Source organism: Bacillus rossius, chromosome 15 (assembly GCF_032445375.1).
Source record: "Bacillus rossius redtenbacheri isolate Brsri chromosome 15, Brsri_v3, whole genome shotgun sequence".
Taxonomy (NCBI): Eukaryota; Metazoa; Arthropoda; class Insecta; order Phasmatodea; family Bacillidae; genus Bacillus; species Bacillus rossius.
Genome location: NC_086342.1, coordinates 3,180,677 through 3,196,468, shown reverse-complemented (window position 1 = coordinate 3,196,468; position 15,792 = coordinate 3,180,677). Strand labels below are relative to the sequence as shown.

At 41.7% G+C, this 15,792-nt stretch overlaps 1 protein-coding gene across 3 annotated transcripts in view; it reads right to left on the bottom strand.

The window, feature by feature from the left end:
- LOC134539289 (metallophosphoesterase 1) overlaps nt 1-15,792 on the bottom strand; it is a 162,982-nt gene that overhangs the window by 63,114 nt on the left and 84,076 nt on the right. For all 3 annotated transcript variants that reach the window (XM_063381176.1, XM_063381178.1, XM_063381180.1), the window contains exon 2: nt 7,783-8,125. In XM_063381176.1, coding sequence (XP_063237246.1) covers nt 7,783-7,919 — 137 coding nt within the window. In that variant the 5' untranslated portion in view covers nt 7,920-8,125. The remainder of the gene's footprint in view (nt 1-7,782; nt 8,126-15,792) is intronic.

Genomic DNA, 15,792 nt, shown 5'->3' with positions numbered 1-15,792 from the left:
GCTGCTCAGATCCCACAGAGGGGGCTGGCTCTGCAGGTTGTCTGGGGGTCTACGGCGGAGCTGGGGGCGGGTCGGTGGGGCCGAAGTTGGGATGGGTCTCCTCAACCTCTCGACCCAGCCGTGCGCTCTCACCAGTAACATGCCGCGATTGGAAATGGCGAAATCTATTTCCCGGTCCTCGGAACCCATGTTTGGCACTGGTAAACAGTGTCGGGCATGTAAAAGACCCATCTTTCTCCTAACCAGGACAACACCCGAACGGGATTACATGCGTGGAGGAGTATTGATGATAATGAGGTGTGAACCTAAGTTACATGTCTGGTCAGCTGAGCGAGGTAGAGGGGCTGAAGCGGTGACTATGCTGGGTCGGTGGCCCCAGCCGCTGGTCATTGCCGAAGCTCTAATACCTTCCCGATCAAACAACAGGGAGCGATCCCTAGCAGTTTTGTTTAAATTTATTGCTCTGGAATGTATAAACGGACTGGAAATTTCTCCCACTCTACCCTGATAGGACGCACATGTGAAAGGGGACCGTGAGAATGCCAGCCGTAAGGTTGGAACAATCAGTCACTGTCATGAAACCACCGGACCACGTGTTCACTGGCTGTTTTGAGGGGTCCCAGCAGTGCTGAATAGGTCCAAGGGCTCAGGACACGGCCAACTAGTCTGGTCAGCTGAGCGAGGCAGGGGGGTCAAGGCTCTAACACCTTCCCGATCAAAGAGGAGGAGTAATCCCATGGCAGATAGTCTCGATTTCACTTGCTCTGGAAGTTTTTTCAAACTGTTCGGCAAGCCGACCCCCAATCTACACTTTAAGGGCGCATATTTGGGGGGGGGGGAGGGGTGGAGGGGCCGGCCTCGAGTCGGAAGACAGTGTCACCGTCATGAAGGGAGATGCAATCGCTACTGCGGCAACGGTGCTTCACCACCACTGATGATCGTCAATGACAGTTAATTATAACTAGAGACTGGAAAAATTCGCGATTTCAATGACCTCTACGATAGACTCCAAGATCCTCTATGTACTAGGACAAATTGCACCTGCTCATTGGATAATGACTCGTGACACGTGTCACCTGGGATGCTTGTAATTTGATACTTCTTTTATTGAAGGTTTTTCACTGGCTTATGAGTCCTTCAGGTAAACGGTGGTCCAATCACTGACTCAGAATGAAGGTGAACGAGTTTGGAGTCTAGCCTACCGCGAAATGAATCCGCGAATTTTTCCGGTCTGTAATTATAACACGTTCTTTAAATGTGCTAGGGTAGGAGGTCGAACATGTATAAACGCCCTGTTTCCCAGTGTCCGATATCAATTTGTTTGTTCCTGATGACGGGAACCGATGCCATTTCCCAAAAAATTCACAACTGTTTTGTCATAGGAAACCTATTGTGTTCTTCGGGTGTTTTCGTCGTGTTGTCGATAATATCTGTTTACCTTCATCGTTGTGTTCGTCTATTTGCTACGTTGTCCCGGTTTCGTTGTCTATCTGCATTTACTGTTATTGTTGAAACTGACTCGTGGTTGTTAACTCACTATGTTCGTCAATGCTGTTATCATTTTTTTTTTCATTACCAAATTACTTCCATAGAATTCTTGTAACGTCTGATATTTAAGTTCGAATGTGTTGATCTGTACTGTCATCGTTAGGGACCGGAAAAATTCGCGGGTTCAATGACCTGTAGGATGAACTCCATAGTTATACGTACTCTCGGTCAAATTTCACCCACCCATTGGCTGCTGTCTTGTGAGACGCCCCAACGTAGTAGCCTGTGATTCGATAAAGCGTTGGTCGGGTGTTTCTCATTGGCCCAGAGTCGTCCAGATGAGTTGTGAGCCAATAGCAGAGGCAGCACTGAGGTATAACTATTTGTATTTTAGTCTATCGCGAGAGATGAATTCGCGAATTTTTCCGGTCTCTATCTATTATCCTGCGTTGTCCCGGTTTTGTTGTCTATCTGCATTTACTGTTATTGTTGGAACTGACTCGTGGTTGTTAACTCACTGTGTTCGTTCTGTGCTGTTATCATTTTTTTTTTCATTACTAAATTACTTCCACAGAATTCTTGTAACGTCCGATATTTACGTTTGAATGTGTTGATCTGTACTGTCACCGTTGTGTTGTCCGCAATGCTTGTCTCGTGGTGACGACCCTGCGGTTCGAGTGCAGACTCGGGCCGTGTGGTGGCTGCACTGGGATTCCTGGCCACGGCCGGCAGAGCCACCACGTGTCGGGAAGCCTTCTTTTCACAGACGAGAGAGCCACACCCGAAGTTCCCCGAAGTTCATGCTTGCTTGTTTTTTTCCCCGTACCACAACAGGTGTATTTATTTGGGGTGTTAGCTTACTCATACGTCATACGCCGTTCTATCTCATTGTATAAACCGGCGTGGCATTAAATTTTGCGGTCGATTAGGATAGGTTAGCTACATTATAAATACTTTAAAACATTGTGGATGGTGGTTATATTAGGTAAGTATAGTTACATTAAAAATACTGTGAAATAATTTTATGGTTGCTTAGCAAATAACATTTAAAAAAAATTAATTCCGGCGCTAGGAAACCGTTTACATGATTTCACTGTATCATTAATGTAGCTATCCTAACCAAATCAACCGTCCACAATGTTTTAAAGTATTTATGATGTAGCTAACCTAACCTAATTGACCGTTAGTTATCATGAGTTGTCCAAAATAAACATTCACGGACACATGGCAAACGAAAAAATATGGCGGCGTACAAATAAATACCATTGCCTTGTTTGTGGTATTTCCTTTTATCAACACCGCCATATTTATTTACAGTGAACAAAAAAAAAACCTCCCGAAGATGCACGATCGGAGGTTTGGCTCTCTCGTCTGTGAAAAGAAGGCTTCCCGCGCGTGTCTACAGCTGGAGCCGCAGTGTGCAGCCCCGGCAACAAGTTTTCATCGGTGCGGCGGTCACCCTCTCTTCCCAATGCACGACACCCTCCGTTGGCGCTGTCCATTGTCTCATTACCTCGTCTGAAGTGGTTCCCAAGGCTGGTGTACGTCTTTGAAGTTAGAGCTGGACAACATTTTTTATTGTGAGTAGTAGAGAAAGTACATACTTGAGATGAAACACTGAGCTAACTGCGTGAACTTCTACAACCAACACGAATTTTTTGATGCTGTTGACAAATTATTAAATGGGGGATAGTAACAAGTCACAAAAAAATTGTGTAAAATAAAAGTGTTAAAACTTGATGTAAGCTTTAGGACATACGCCAATGCTAAGCATATGTATGTCTGTAGAAGAAAACTACAAAAAATCCAAAAGACAAAAACACAAATTAAGCAAAAAAATTGCTGTTGTCAACAGGATATGAACACCACATAATATTCCATAACATGAATATGGTCAACAAACAAAGAAAAACAAAGAAAAATGGACTAACAGAACGAAAAAAAAACCACAAATGATGACAGCACAAAAAATATTGAACCCAAAAAAAAAAGTCATGCACTCCCATTGCACAAATATTTTGAAGTTAGAGCTGGACAACATTTTTTATTGTGAGTAATAGAGAAAGTTCTTGGGATGAAACACTGAGCTAACTGCACGAACTTCTACAACCAACACGAATTTTTTGATGCTGTTGAAAAATTATTAAATGGGGGATAGTAATACATCACAAAAAAATATGTAAAATAAAAGTGTCACCTCAATTATTTCAATAAAATAATTAATTGTCTGGCAACATCGCAATTGTGAAACGGGAATCGTGAACGCAAAACCCGTGGACCCTTGCACTCGTACTATAAAAAACTATACTGGCTTAAACTTCGCCAGAAATGATCACGCAGCCCGGTGCAAGAGAGACGCCTGGTCGCCAGACTCCTCCTACATACACACATGTCTTGCGGGTTGCATACGCGGAGAAGTAAGGCGAAGAGGAACGGCGGTCGCTTGCTGATCTTGTTCTGCTGTCGGTTCTGAGTTCGTGTGGCTCATCTGCGAACAGTAACCCGCCTACCTGCGCACAAACACGTGTACATGCAGAACTTTGTATGTATAAAAACGCGTTAGAATTTATACGTACTTGGAATAACAAAAATCTAACTTTTATTTCACATGCAAATAATTTATGTAAACAACTGGAGTGATGTTATAAATACGGCTGGTAAAGTATAAATTCAGTCAAATTTAAAATTCTTTAAGCGGGAATACCATAGTCAATGGACTCGAGACGTTGAGCCTCATGCCGCTAGATGGCAGTTAACGTTAAATATGATTTAGACAATTGTACTGCAATTTGTTATGCTAGTCCCCAGCTAAACCTAGCGTGTAACTTCACGTTAGCTATCTGGACTTACGTAGTAGGTGTATTCACCAAGTGATGTACTGTTCCACAGATGATTATTTACGTTTCTCATTGTGTGAAGCTTACAGAAAATGTACTTATGCGCACAACTGGAACTTAAACTGTTATAATTAGTTTTTGACGTGACAACGTCTAATAAATCGATGAACGCTGGCTGCACGCACGAAAAATTGTCCCACTACGGATGTCCCGCTACGGATGTGTCCTGTTTGCTTATTGTACGCATGCGTGGCATCTCTAATCATTCTCATTGTACGCATGCGTGGCATCTCTCTTCCACTCGATTGGAACAACCATCGATTTTACTTTTCAATCATATTTTCGTCGTTTGAATTATGAATATTATGTAATTTAACGATCGTCCACCGATTTTCAGCACAATCGGTACGGTTATTTAAAAGTAATATTGAATATTCAAATACGTTTTGAACCAACAATGGTGTTTTACATACACATAATAATTCAAATTACACCCGGGATCTTTTGCACAATGTTTTAAAAAATATTGTAACACATTATAAATAATTTTGGTGTATTTGGGATGCGTATTTGTTATAAAATCGTGTTATAAAAACGAAATATTATTCCCCTACCGTGAACAAAATTTTTATAAATATGTATATAACATCTGTAACTATTATATTTCAAGTATGGCCTCGTGGCCGTGCGGTCTACATTGCTATTTCAATTTAATGGTAGTAGGTTCGAATCCCAGCACCTGCGAAATTTTTTTTTGTACTTGTGAAAATAAATACGTCGCACGCAACATTACAAAAGTAATAAATATATTTGAATTAATGAATGCAATTAAAAGTAAATTTATTAATTAAATTGTACATTTCATTTCACTCCTTTGTATCCTTACAAAATAGTGATAATTCAATAAAAATGATTCAATTTTATTTATAAAAGTATGCAGAGGTAGATTTTATCATACAAAATATAGAAAAATTTAAAAAAATATTCTTCCTCAAAGAATATAATATTTTTAATGCCTAAATGGTTTGGTTGCTAAAACCTATTACGGCTCAGTCTCAGGCCGAATATGATATTTCCTTTTCTTCTGGATCAATCATTTCATCAATGTTTTGTTATGACGTCACGTTAAACTATCGTCCGTAAACCGACTTTACAGACAACCAATTTTTTTTGTTGTTTTAATTTTACGTATTACTTAGAAGTCCGTTATAGCTTCTAATATAATAAATTTATTTCCCCGCTTATATCGTTTGCTTGATGATAGAAAATAAATATTTATAAGTATTGGTTGCTAACCCTTGTTTACTAAACATCTTTATTTTTGGACAGCCCGTTGGTGAGAGAGGAGCAAGACACTTGGTTGTGAGTAACTGTGTAAAGTTTGGTTGGTATTTGAAACACGTGACCGCTGCTCCGAGCGGGGTGTCGAGGCTGCGGCGTCTGAGCCGCGAAGCGAGGGGTTTCCCCGACACCGTCTGACCAGGCGGGGCCCTTGGAGCTGGTACTCGAGCAGTCGGCGGCCCGGGCGCACATAAGGCCGTGATTCTCGCGCCTGGACAGTGTCCGAAGCACCTGTAGAGCTGCTCACTTCTGTGATTCAGAGCCCTATTAGTAGAGACCGGAAAAATTCGCGAATTCATTTCGCGATAGGCTAAAATACAAATAGTTATACCTCAGTGCTGCCTCTGCTATTGGCGTACAACTCACCTGGATGACTCTGGTCCAATGAGAAACACACCAACCAACGCGTTTATCGAAATACAGGCTGCTACGTTGGGGCGTCTCACAAGACAGCAGCCAATGGGTGGGTGACATTTGACCGAGAGTACGTATAACTATGGAGTTCATCCTACAGGTCATTGAACCCGCGAATTTTTCCGGTCCCGTCTCGTAGCATGCAAACAGTTGCAATTTCCTATAAGTAACATAACCATTCCCAACACACGTATGCGGTCTAGTCGGTCCCCAAGTATCGTGGCGTCAGTGAAAGGGCTGTGTCTTCAGACCACAGGCTGCCCCGCGAGCAACACCGAAAGGCTTCCTACCCCCTTCGCACCGGGGCCTAGGGGACCGCCACTACCGTCGCCGTAATGAGGAAGCATCTCCCCCCCCCCCCCCAGCGACGCCGCCGAGAAGTGAATTATTCCCTGCGGCTCTCTGGTCCTCCCTGCACTTTCCCTTCCTGAAGACTTGATGAGTGCGGTCCCCCCCGCCTCTCTTCCCGCCAGCGGGCCGTCAATGGAACACAAATATTCATGTAACGTCACAGACATTTGAAAATTTTATACATTTACATGAAAACAACTCTATCACTACAAAATTACGTTCACAGGGAAGCGAAGAGACCACAAAAGTTCACGTTAGTTTTCATCACTAAATCAAATGTTTTTATTGTAACGAAATAAAACAAACAAAAGAACTGAAATGTATTGAAACGTTACGTCAATCTGCATTTCAAAGTGGAAAAAAACTAAATAATCTGAAACCAAAGATATAGAAATGAAATGCAATAAAATGAAACGTAATGAATTAAAAAAAAAAAAAAAGGGTATCAAATAAATTTATTTGCTGAGTGCGGTCTGACCGCGGCATCTCTGGACGAATGGCGAACATGAGTGGCATGTTGGTGGTATTCTTTCGTGGCCGTAGCTCCGACTACTTCTCCGCTTATGGCTTGAGGCCAAGTCTGCGTAACTGATGGTGTTACCGTCGTTTCGGCACACCTCGTTGCAGCCATCTTCAAGGGCCATCAACAACTGGAGACCTGGTTTCCTGGCAGAGAATTTACATAAGGTCATTCTGCCAGAACACCAGGCATTCAATTTTTTAATCGTCCTTGAAGATGGCTGCGACGAGATGTGCCGAAACGTTGGAGCAAAAATTTTTCACGGACGCGGCCTGAACCCAATAAACCTTGCAGTAGATGTATATCATGTCTTAGAGCTATCACGCGAAGAAACATTATATAGTCTGTATATATTACTTTACCCTAAAAAATTCCTCAATTTCATTTGTGCGAGGGGCAGAATCCAAACATTGAGAGTAATTTTTTTTTGTAAATAAAAAGGGGAAAAGTTCTAAACAAAAACCCTTGATTTATAAAGAAGCCTACCTCGCAAAATTTGAAACGTAAAAATTTCTAATGATTTATGACATAGGGGAGACCAGGGCAAGTTGACGATGTTAAGCTTTGAAATGGCCTATAACAGATAAATAAGCATATATAATATCTAATTTGGTACCAATACGAAGTACATACTAATTTCTACCTAAATATGTAAAAAGGTTGTATTACTTTGCGTAGTTCCGAAGTTATTGACAAGAAACCAATTAGTTAGCACATTCGTCATCTTGCCCCAGGAGTGGGGTAAGTTGACGAACCTATTGGGGTAAGATGACGAAACCAAAATATATATATTTATGGACAAAGTAAACAATAGTTTTATAGATATCCTACACTAAACAACGTGCAGGATGTAAAGAAGATATATTGTAACATATTTGAACGACTTTGATATAATTCCTTGACTTCATATTTGGAAAAGTTTTCGTGCCACCACTCAGAACATGTGGAACACTGAATCCAGTCTTCATTTGGAGGTTCCACGTAAACTTCTTCACATGCAGGGCAAGAAACGCTATTTAGGCTTTATGGTTTTGCTACAGAATGATCAGAGCTTTGTTTTTCAGTTTTCTTAGTTTTTCTTTCGTTTTTCTTCTCTTCATTCTGCTTCTTCTATCTATCTCTTCGTCACTCCAACGCCTCCTTTCCGTTTTCCGCTTATAATGTGCCTAGGCATCTACAAAAAAATCAAACAAAATTGTTACGACTATTAACACAGGAACTATTTATAATATTTTATAATTTCATTATTATTTTTATTTTACTTAAATGTTCGTCATATCTGTACATCATTGGTTTAAATAACACATATAATACAAAATAATGCTCACACTGCCATTACCTATGGCAAGTTGACGATTGCAGGGGCAAGATGACGAATTCGTCATCTTGCCCCCGTCAACTTGCCCCAGCAGCCGTATATTTGCTTTACCAAAATCACGAACAACATTAACAAATTTTCTTCAACAATCTATACACTAAAATACTCCCAAAAGTCAGCATTTCATTTTACATATATAAACATTTAAAACAAATGGACTCTTTTCTCGTAATAGCTTAACATACGTGCCTTCAATATTACAACAATGGCTCACGAAACAGACTGCCTCTCAAAACTGCCACATTCAAACTGATTGGAAAATTCCGCTGCACCTGCCTAGTAGGTGCAGATGGTGACACACAAGGTCACAGCTGCGCCAACCGTCTATCTGTGTTTCTGGATTAGTTACAAACGATTCGTCATCTTACCCCGTTCGCCAACTTACCCCGGTCTCCCCTACATAAAAAAACAAATCGACTATATTTCAAACTATATAATGTGCTTTTTTAGTCTTCCGTGAAAAGATGGAAACACAATAAAAGACAAACGAAAAGTGAATGAAATCCACGATGAAATTACTCTCACTTTTAAAGGTTCTGGGTTTTATTAATTTCCCCAACTATTTTCTGCTTCAGACTAGTAACGCTCAAGGAAATAGCGCTCCGGCAAGTAGCGAAAGTATAAAGTAAAGATGGGAGGGGTGGTTGAAAGGACCGTAGCTTTCCTCTTGAATTTTTATGAGAAGTAGGGACGGAATTAGTATTTCGCTTTTCTCCTTTCTCTTGGAATTCACACGGAGAAAAAAAAATATAAAAGCGCGGAACTGAGAGCTTTTTTTCATTAGTAATGCGGCGTATTGGAACAAAGAGCAAGAAATTTATAAATGAACATTCAGTAAATATAATATTTCATGATAAATTTTTTTTAACACTTAAGATACTCGGTGCGCAAAAATTAGAGAGCTTTGAACGAATGGGAAACGCTTATATTAGCTAACAGTTGGACTAAAGTCGTGAGCGAGTTTCATTTCGAAGGCTTTGATTCGGCATTTCTTGAACTGCAGGTTTTTTCATTTGCTCAAAACCCGTCCAGGGAGAGCCATGTTTGCCGTGGTACAATCACAGAATCAAAATAAATATGAAACGAAATTGAAGTTCTCCCTGTCGCGAAATCCACTCGAGTATTTGTTCAATCCTCGCACGTGACCTTGGTCAGGAACCGGCACTATTCCTGTTGTTTCCTGGCATCAGACTGGACACACAGCTTTTCGATTGTATGTCCCTTGTTTGTGTGTATTTTCACAGACTCTGACTCAGTAGCGGATCCAGAGCCAGAGCCAGAGAAAAAAATGTCTTAAAAATTACTAAATTTGTATTTAATCTACTCACACTACACATAACATCCAACCACCAGATTATAATATTCTACAAGAAATTAATTATTTATATTAAAATATTTTATTGGTTTCAGAAACAATAATTTTTGTCGGCAATATTAATGTAGCAGACAACTGGTTTTTCGGGGGGGGGGGGGGGGGCACTTTCCCCTGGTGCCCCCCCCCCCCCCCCCCCCGAAAAACCAGTTGTCTGCTACATTAATATTGCCGACCAACGTAGTCAGAGCAATGGCGAATCCAAGGGGGGGGGGGGGGGCACTTTCCCCTGGTGCCTCCCCCCCCCTTGGATTCGCCATTGCTCTGACTACGTTGGTTATTTCTTGTCTCTGGTCGCATATAATTATTCTGATAAATTTCTTTATGTTGGTCACTGGAAAAGGCAACGAGGGTACAGTGAAGTCATGCAGTGGCAAATTATATTTGAAGGGCTTATACGGTGATTAAACTGAACTGATTTAATAAGCTGATGAGTCCACTGTTCCTTTTCACGACGGTAAGATAGCTTGTGCGGGAGTTTGGCGCATGTACGTTATATTGTTCTAAATCATGCTCATAACTTAATTTTTAAAATATAATCCTCGTAAATGTTCCTAGGTGACGAAATTATTATTTTTTTGTAAATTTTTCTAAAAATTCATTTCACTCCAGGCTAGTTTGGCATTTATAAAATGAAACCTTTTGAAGAACGCTCATTGGTCGATAATGTGGTCACATGATTCGGCGGGTTACATGTGATTGGGCAACGAGGAATTGAGTCCAACCAACACGTGAAGCCGATGTGTATGTGCTACACGTCTAGTTTTCCACCCAATAATTCCTCGAAATAAAATGCTCCCATCCATTACTCTGAAATAAAGCTACTTTTCCCTTACCGTAAAACTGTTAAATAAAATATGTTTTGAAACAGCAAAATAATGACTCACAGTTAAATTTTAAAACAGCAAAAACCAAAAAAACACTTACAGTTAAAGTTAAAGCAACTTTTTTCGTGGAGACCTTGAAACATGTTCTGTCGGTGTAGGGCGTGCCTGGAATGACGTGTGTTCCCCGCGCAGTGGCGGAGGAAAGCAAGCATGAGTCATGTACGCGTGCAGTTCGTGAATAAACTCCTATTCAGGGGTGGATAATGTTCCGAGGGAGGCACTGTTCCGGCAAGCCCGCGAACGTCCGTGGGAAGCCCTTTTCCGCACAAGACACGTCGCATCACACTGGGAAAGAAAATACACGCATGTGTACAAAACACGCGGTGGGAGAAGCGCGAATTAAGTTAGTAAAATCAAAATGAACTAACGTTTGAAAACAGCTGAACGAATAATGGTTTCTTCGTTTGATGCGGTTTCACGCGAGTGGCACTGATCTGCACAAAGGCCCAAGACGGAGATACCACTCGAGTGCTCCTGAACATGAGCCATGTCGAGGAGTGCGCTCATGAATGAGGCGACTCGGCGATCACGCGGTCAGCGAGGACCCTGGCGGCTCCTCCGTGTTCAGTCTGCGAGGCTTGTCTCCAGCCGTGAACCGCCACGAGAGGGCATGCTTGCGACGTGGTTGAAGCCACTTTCCAGCCTCACTGCTCCCTGATGATGGCGACTGCAATGTCGACCGAAACGTCGGAGAATTATTTCCCCCAGGGACACGGCTACAACCCAGAAGCCAAGTTACTTCACAAAAAATTTTCAAGTCGACCGATGTGTTCGGACCATCGCCCAAACCACCCCATGACGTCAGAGGGTCACGTGGACCAATCAGCGATCAGTAGACGAGCCTTAACACACACACACACACACACCTAACTAGGCGCGAAGTTCCGCGAGGTGGAGCACGAAGCATGCAACTAGCCCGTCGTCCTTCCCGAGTCCCTCGCCTAGCGTCTCTCTTCAGTTACGCCCTCCGCTCCGTGGTGGGGGGGGGGGGGGGGACGGTGAGACGCGGGAGGAAGAGAACAGCAAGTCGAGGATAGTCGCTGGCGATGATAAATGGCAGCACTTTATCCGGGAGCACGGCCGGAGGAAGACTTCTCAGGACAAACAAAGCAAGGAGGTATCCGGGGGCATATCTCTCCGCGGTGTGTTCGCCGTAAAGTGAACACTCCGGGAAGACTTCTCTCTCTAGCATGTCCGTCTGTCAGATTCGCAAGGAGGTAGGTCCGTTCCGCGCGAGAGTTTCGGGCGTGGGTTTAACCCGACACAAGTCCCCTCTGATACGAAGCTCTTATGTGGTACACTTTATGTATGTTGGCCTTTATGCAGTCAATAAGTAGAGACTGGAAAAATTCGCGATTTCTATGACCTCTAGGTTAGACTCCAAGATCCTCTATGTACTAGGACAATCTGCACCTGCTCATTGGTTAATGACTCGTGACACGTGTTACCTGGGATGCTTGTAATTTGATACTTCTTTTGTTAAAGGTTTGGTTTTTCACTGGCTTAGAGTCCTTCAGGTAAACGGTGGTCCAATCGCTGACTCAGAATGAAGGTGAACGAGTTTGGAGTCTAGCCTACCGCGAAATGAATCCGCGAATTTTTCCGGTCTCTATCAATAAGCAGAAAACTATAAAAATATATATAGGAAAGCTTTCCATAAAACATAGTTTTGACTTTTACGTTTATCCACCCCTTTTCACAGTCACGAGGCTTTGCAAGCGCAAGAGGGCCTCCTGGGTGAGGAGATTCTTGATTCCAGGGGGGGGGGAAGGTCCCCTTGCCACCCATCCCGTGATCTATGCCCATGCTTCCGCCACACGTCTAAACTAGCGCCCCATCTACCCTGAGACTAAACATGATGAGTAAGTTTTAGGCCGTCAAACTTGGGCTGTATGCTCATCACGAAAACATAGGTTGAAAACATATACATAAGACTTATGTACTTCCTAATGTTGTTATCAGCCTTTTAAATTTGAGATAAACAAAAATCTTTCAATGCGAATAATTGAGATGTTATTTCAGATTAAACATTAATTGCCTAGATAATGTTTAATTAAACGAATTTCCACAATCACCGCATAATTTGTCTCTTTCATATGTGTGTGTATTAAATTTAGAAGTAGCAACAGGTTGGGGAAAAAAAATAAGGAGACTTAATTTGTTACGCTAAATTATTTCAATGATGCCATTTAAGACAGCGACAAGATCTGCGGTGACACACGAATCACAGCACACTCTATATGGAAGCAAACGCATCCTGGTAAAGAAATGGCTTCTCTTGCAGACGGCCGCCAATCACAAGAAAGAAACTGCTATTGTGTAAATAATTCATTGCAGTCTAGCAAACGTGCAGATTTGTTTCTCGCAAAAACTACATTCCCCTAGTATTTAGCTTTTGCAGGGTGGTTGGTGCACGAATGAAACATTTCAATAAGTAGAGAGAAAGTGCTAAAGTAGCCTACTTAGTTGGGCACTAAAGGTGAGCGGAACTTCTGCTGGTAAATATTGGTTTGTTACCGAAACTGCAGAGATAGAAGTAAACGTCGAGAGAAATTACTTTTTATAGAATTCGATACTAATAAATATTTCCATATAACAGAAAATTATTTCAGTCGAAGGGAGATTATATTTTAGACGGTATTAAATTTTCACAAAGGGATTATAAACTAAATTTTAAAATAATATAAATGTAACTTGGAACTATAGTGATTTCTTCTCACTGATGAAAAGTATGATCACCTGATCGAATTTCAGAGCAAAGTGTTTTCACTTGACGTGACCGTTATCGAACTATAATCAATGTGCGTGATTCCTTCCAATCCAAATATTTTACAAATTGTACTTCTCAAAATAAATTTGTGGATCTTAGTTTTCAAGTAATGTGCTGTGTATCACAGTGAGCTTTATCAATTAAACATATTCCTACCAGTATGAGTGTTCATTTTACTTAGTCCGGCATATTATTTTAGCCTTGTATTGGAAGATAACATTACATATAAAATTAAATCTCAAGTACAGTATTTATTCCATGTCGATCCAAATCAAGTTAGCAGGTCAAATCACGTTCAGACCATCCGAGACTAGAATGACTTCTCTCGAGGACACTCAGAAAATGAACAAATGACTAACACTGGCGATAACCCAGGATTTCCTAGTCTAGCCAACATATCATTAAACCAGCAAACATTTTGGGTTTCTGCATTGGTAGAGACCGGAAAAATTCGCGGATTCATTTCGCGGTAGGCTAGACTCCAAACTCGTTCACCTTCATTCTGAGTCAGTAATTGGACCACCGTTTACCTGAAGGACTCTTAAGCCAGTGAAAACCCTTCAACAAAAGAAGTATCAAATTACAAGCATCCCAGGTAACACGTGTCACGAGTCATTATCCAATGAGCAGGTGCAATTTGTCGTAGTACATAGAGGATCTTGGAGTCTATCCTAGAGGTCATTGAAATCGCGAATTTTTCCAGTCTCTATGCATTGGGTATTAGTATTTCTACTCATTATTCGAAACAGGGAAATTTCGCGGAGTCATTTCACGATAGGCTAAAATCCAAACAATAATACCTTTGCACCACTACCGCGACTGGCTTATATGTTATCTGGAGCACTGTGCGCCAATGAGAAACCCTCGCCCGAGAAAGTGCCGAACCATTGACAACCCTTATTGTATCACTTTCATGGCCTCCACATTCGATTACGAGCCCTGTACCCGGGATCGGAGACTCTCTCTCTCTCCCCCCCTTTCTCCACAATTGTACTGTCACGTTCTACATTATAATTGCATGGTTATTTCTTACCTACACTCTATTTAGAATGTCATTTAACCTGAAAATACAGGGTATAATTATGGTTACTATTTTACAAGTCTGATCTAAGCTTTAAGTATTTATAAAATTATTTTACTTTAAAATAACCACAGCGGGTATGTATGTTTATTTCACACACTGAGATAGGCCCGGGCCTTGGACCCAGGGGTCCACCTAGTCCCACCCTTGTGGGGGTTCATGATCACAAGTAATCAGCCAACGAACAGAAGATATTTACCCCAACACACACAGGATAGGTGAGTCTGTCTTAGAAACCCCTGTCAGTGAACAACAATTTCAGCAACAGTTAAAAGTTTAACAATCGACGAGTAAATAATAAGAAACCTTTTGAAGTATTCATTATAACCCGCACAAGCATAGTATTCCCCTAATCTGCGTGCTGAAGTGCGCAGCTGTAGTGCCGGCCCCCGTAACGTCCGACTCCCCTTTCCGCTGCGACGGGTCGTCATGGCAACGTCGAGGGGTCCTGCAGGAGGGGGGGGGGACCTGAGGTTGCGCCCTTGCCGAATAACGGTAATTGTAGCGCAGGGCCGTGACGTCACGTCGCTCAGCGCATGAGCGGCACGAGCATGCTTCTGCCGGTGTGACCAAAAGAAAAAAAAATATATATTTAGAGACCGGAAAAATTCGCGGATTCATTTCGCGGTAGGCTAGACTCCAAAATCGTTCACCGATTGGTTGGACCACCGTTTACCTGAAGGACTCTAAGCCAGTGAAAAATCTTCAACAAAAGAAGTATCAAATTACAAGCATCCCAGGTGACACGTGTCACGAGTCATTATCCAATGAGCAGGTGCAATTTGTCCTAGTGCATAGAGGATCTTGGAGTATATCCTAGAGGTCTTTGGAATCGCGAATTTTTCCAGTCTCTATATATATTGAAAAAAAAAAAAAATTCAATAATTTCTACAGTCACGATCGTTTTTCTTTTCTTTTGTGAGCACGAGTCTTTGTAACTTACACGGGAGCTCAAATATCAAATACCATGACAAGACAAATCACTTGAACACTTAAGTATATTTTATACGGCATATGAAGATTATGGTTTATTTGTGAGGAAATAATATTGATCATTAAGGTTGGAGTGTAGCCTATACGCAGGGCCGGATTTAGAGGTCTGGAGGCCTCGGGGCAACAGAGGAGCGGAGGCCCCCTGGCCCCACATTATTTTCCAAATAAAATGAATAATTTTTTTCAGTCGAGTTTTCCCATAATAATTTATTGTGAAATCAAGTAGATTCTCTTAGTATTTGAAAAACATACATAAATATAATCGGAGATAAGAATTACATGAAATTAAATTTTAGTGTTAATGAACGGAACCTTCCGTTTTTGGTGGCCCTCCGTTTGTGGAGGCCCCGGGGCTTTCGC